The sequence below is a fragment of the Ammodytes marinus genome, assembly GCF_949987685.1.
Source record: "Ammodytes marinus genome assembly, chromosome: 25".
Lineage (NCBI taxonomy): Eukaryota > Metazoa > Chordata > Actinopteri > Uranoscopiformes > Ammodytidae > Ammodytes > Ammodytes marinus.
The window spans coordinates 2,455,656-2,458,155 of record NC_137229.1 but is presented as its reverse complement, the minus strand read 5'-3'; the positions used below and the strand labels follow the sequence as shown (position 1 = coordinate 2,458,155).

The following is a 2,500-nucleotide window of genomic DNA, read 5'->3' as shown; positions in this document are numbered from 1 at the left end:
TCACTCACACCCTCTCTCACTCTCTCTCTCACTCTCTCTCTTTCCCTCACACACACACTCCCTCCCTCTCCCTCACACACACACTCACTCTCTCTCTCCCTCACTCACTCACTCACTCTCCCTTTCCCTCACTCACACACACACACACACACACACACACACACACACACACACACACACACACACACACACTCACTCTCTCTCTCCCTCACACACTCACACACACACTCACACCCTCTCTCCCTCACACACACACATTCCCTCTCTCTCCCTCACACACACACACACACACTCACTCCCTCCCTCTCTCTCCCTCACTCACACACACACTCACTCACTCTCTCTCTCCCTCACACACACACATTCCCTCTCTCCCTCACACACACACACACACACTCACCCGGCGGCGCCCTGGTCGGGTACGTTCATGAAGCCCATATCGTGCTGCTTGTCGCGGGTTGTCTCTCGGTCTCTGCGCTGGTTCTTGGTCTGGCTCTGGTGCAGCCGGGGCAGAGTGGGCTGCTCCATGCTCGACTGCTGACGGAGCAACGAGCCTCTGGGAGACATGGGCCCTCTGCTGGGGCCTCCACCGCCTCTGGGAGAAGGGGCTGGGGGGGGGAAAGAGCAAAAAGACTTCATTTATATCACTTTTTTTTCCTCCTCGAGGGGCTGGGGGAAGAGCAATAGAGAATACTTCATTTATTTAACAATTTTTTTATATATTTTTTATTATTAAGTTCATTTTAAAATTTAAAATTATACTTTTTTTTTAACATTCAAAAAAGAGAAACCAAATTTATTTTATTAAAATTTTAAGTATTTTTTTACTTTAATTTTTGATAATTTATTCAAAACATTTATGTATTTATGTATTCATTTATTTATTAATAATATTTATTTTATTTTCGAGCCTCTGGGGGACATGGGCCCTCTGGAGGGTCTTCCTCTGGGAGAAGGGACTGGGGGGGAAAGGGCAATTTTATTTAAATCATGTTTATTTTGGTTAATATTTTAAATAACAATGAATTTTTTATATATTTTTTTTTATTTTTTTTTATTACACACACACACACACACACACACACACACACACACACACACACACACACACACACACACACACACACACACACACACACACACACATACACACACACACACACAGGGATAGTCCTCTTCAAAGCAGACCTCTCCAAAACTGTCTATAAAGCAAAAAACGTAATCATAAAATGGTGTACCTGCGTTGTAGAGTCCGGTGGGCGGCGGCTGGTTTCCCATGTAGCGACTCTTCCTCTTGTCTTTCCTCGTCGGTCCTAGAGGTCAGAGGTCAAACCGAGTTATGGTAGAGTTTGTCAACACACACACACACACACAGTTAGATTGTGTTTGACACGGACGTCACAGTTACATCGGACGAACCAGATGTTTAAGTTTATATGTCTACCGAAAAAAAACAAAAAATATCTAAAATAATAATAAAAAAATATAAAAAAAATAACTGTTAACTTAATGTTTTTTTTTTTTTTGTTTTTTTAAATAAAACTTGCATTTCTTCATGTTTAGTTATTTGGTTCAGAACTAACTGTAGTTTTTTTTGTTTTCCTCTTATTAATTTTTTATAATCGTTCGAGTTTCGTCAGAACTTTGAATTGTTTTCTGTATCCCCTGTTATAAATTGAAGTCATAATTAATAAAGTCAATTTATCTGATCATTTACAATTTTTTATATTTAAGTTAATGTTTTTGTTACGCTGATTGTATGAGCATTTCTGATTGAGAAAAATATAAATGTAAATTATATATATATTTTTTTTGAATAAAAAAATAACGTACTGGAGTTTTTGGGCAGCCCCGTTCCTATGGAGACCTGCAGGACTTTCCCGCTGGGCTTGAGCTCGGCCTCGTCGCCCGTAGCAACAGAGAACTGGATCTGTCTGGAGCCGGACGCGCCGAACGGACCCCAGCCGCCTTTCTTCACCTTGAACTCAAGACTGGAAGATTTAAATGATTAAATACTGTCTGTCTGTCTGTCCGTCTGTCTGTCTGTCTGTCTATCTGTCCGTCTGTCTGTCTGTCTGTCTGTCTGTCTCTCTCCCCCTGTCTCTCTGTCTGTCTGTCTGTCTGTCTGTCTGCATGTCTCTCTGTCTGTCTCTCTCTCTCCCCGTCTTCCTCCCTCCCTGTCTGTCTGTCTGTCTCTCTCTCTCTCTCTCTCCCTGTCCCTGTCTCTCTCTCTCTCTCCCTGTCCCAGTCTCACTCACAGGTTGTTGAACTTGAGTGGCAGCTTCTTCTTGGTTTTCTGTCTCCCTCTCTGTCTGTCTGTCTGTCTGTCTGTCTGTCTCTCTCTCTCTCTCTCCTTGTCTCTCTGTCTGTCTGTCTGTCTGTCTGTCTGTCTGTCTCTCTCTCTCTCTCTCCTTGTCTCTCTGTCTGTCTGTCTCTCTCTCCCTCCCTGTCTCCCTCCCTCCCTGTGTGTGTGTCTCTCTCTCTCTCTCTCTCTCTCCTT

General features: G+C 43.2%; 2 protein-coding genes across 2 annotated transcripts in view; both read right to left on the bottom strand.

The window, feature by feature from the left end:
- myo1eb (myosin IEb) overlaps window positions 1–2,423 on the bottom strand; it is a 9,759-nt gene extending 7,336 nt beyond the window's left edge. Inside the window, exons 1-4 of the mRNA XM_080053392.1 lie at window positions 2,259–2,423; window positions 1,834–1,991; window positions 1,239–1,313; window positions 401–608 (exon numbers count right to left, since the gene is read on the bottom strand). Coding sequence (XP_079909518.1) covers window positions 401–608; window positions 1,239–1,278 — 248 coding nt within the window. The 5' untranslated portion in view covers window positions 1,279–1,313; window positions 1,834–1,991; window positions 2,259–2,423. The remainder of the gene's footprint in view (window positions 1–400; window positions 609–1,238; window positions 1,314–1,833; window positions 1,992–2,258) is intronic.
- The window catches only part of LOC307270173 (phosphatidylinositol 4-kinase beta-like), a gene marked incomplete at its 3' end in the record, with an annotated part of 18,748 nt that continues 17,884 nt past the window's right edge, over window positions 1,637–2,500 (bottom strand). The window contains exons 14-15 of the mRNA XM_080053341.1: window positions 1,834–1,991; window positions 1,637–1,665 (exon numbers count right to left, since the gene is read on the bottom strand). Coding sequence (XP_079909467.1) covers window positions 1,637–1,665; window positions 1,834–1,991 — 187 coding nt within the window. The remainder of the gene's footprint in view (window positions 1,666–1,833; window positions 1,992–2,500) is intronic.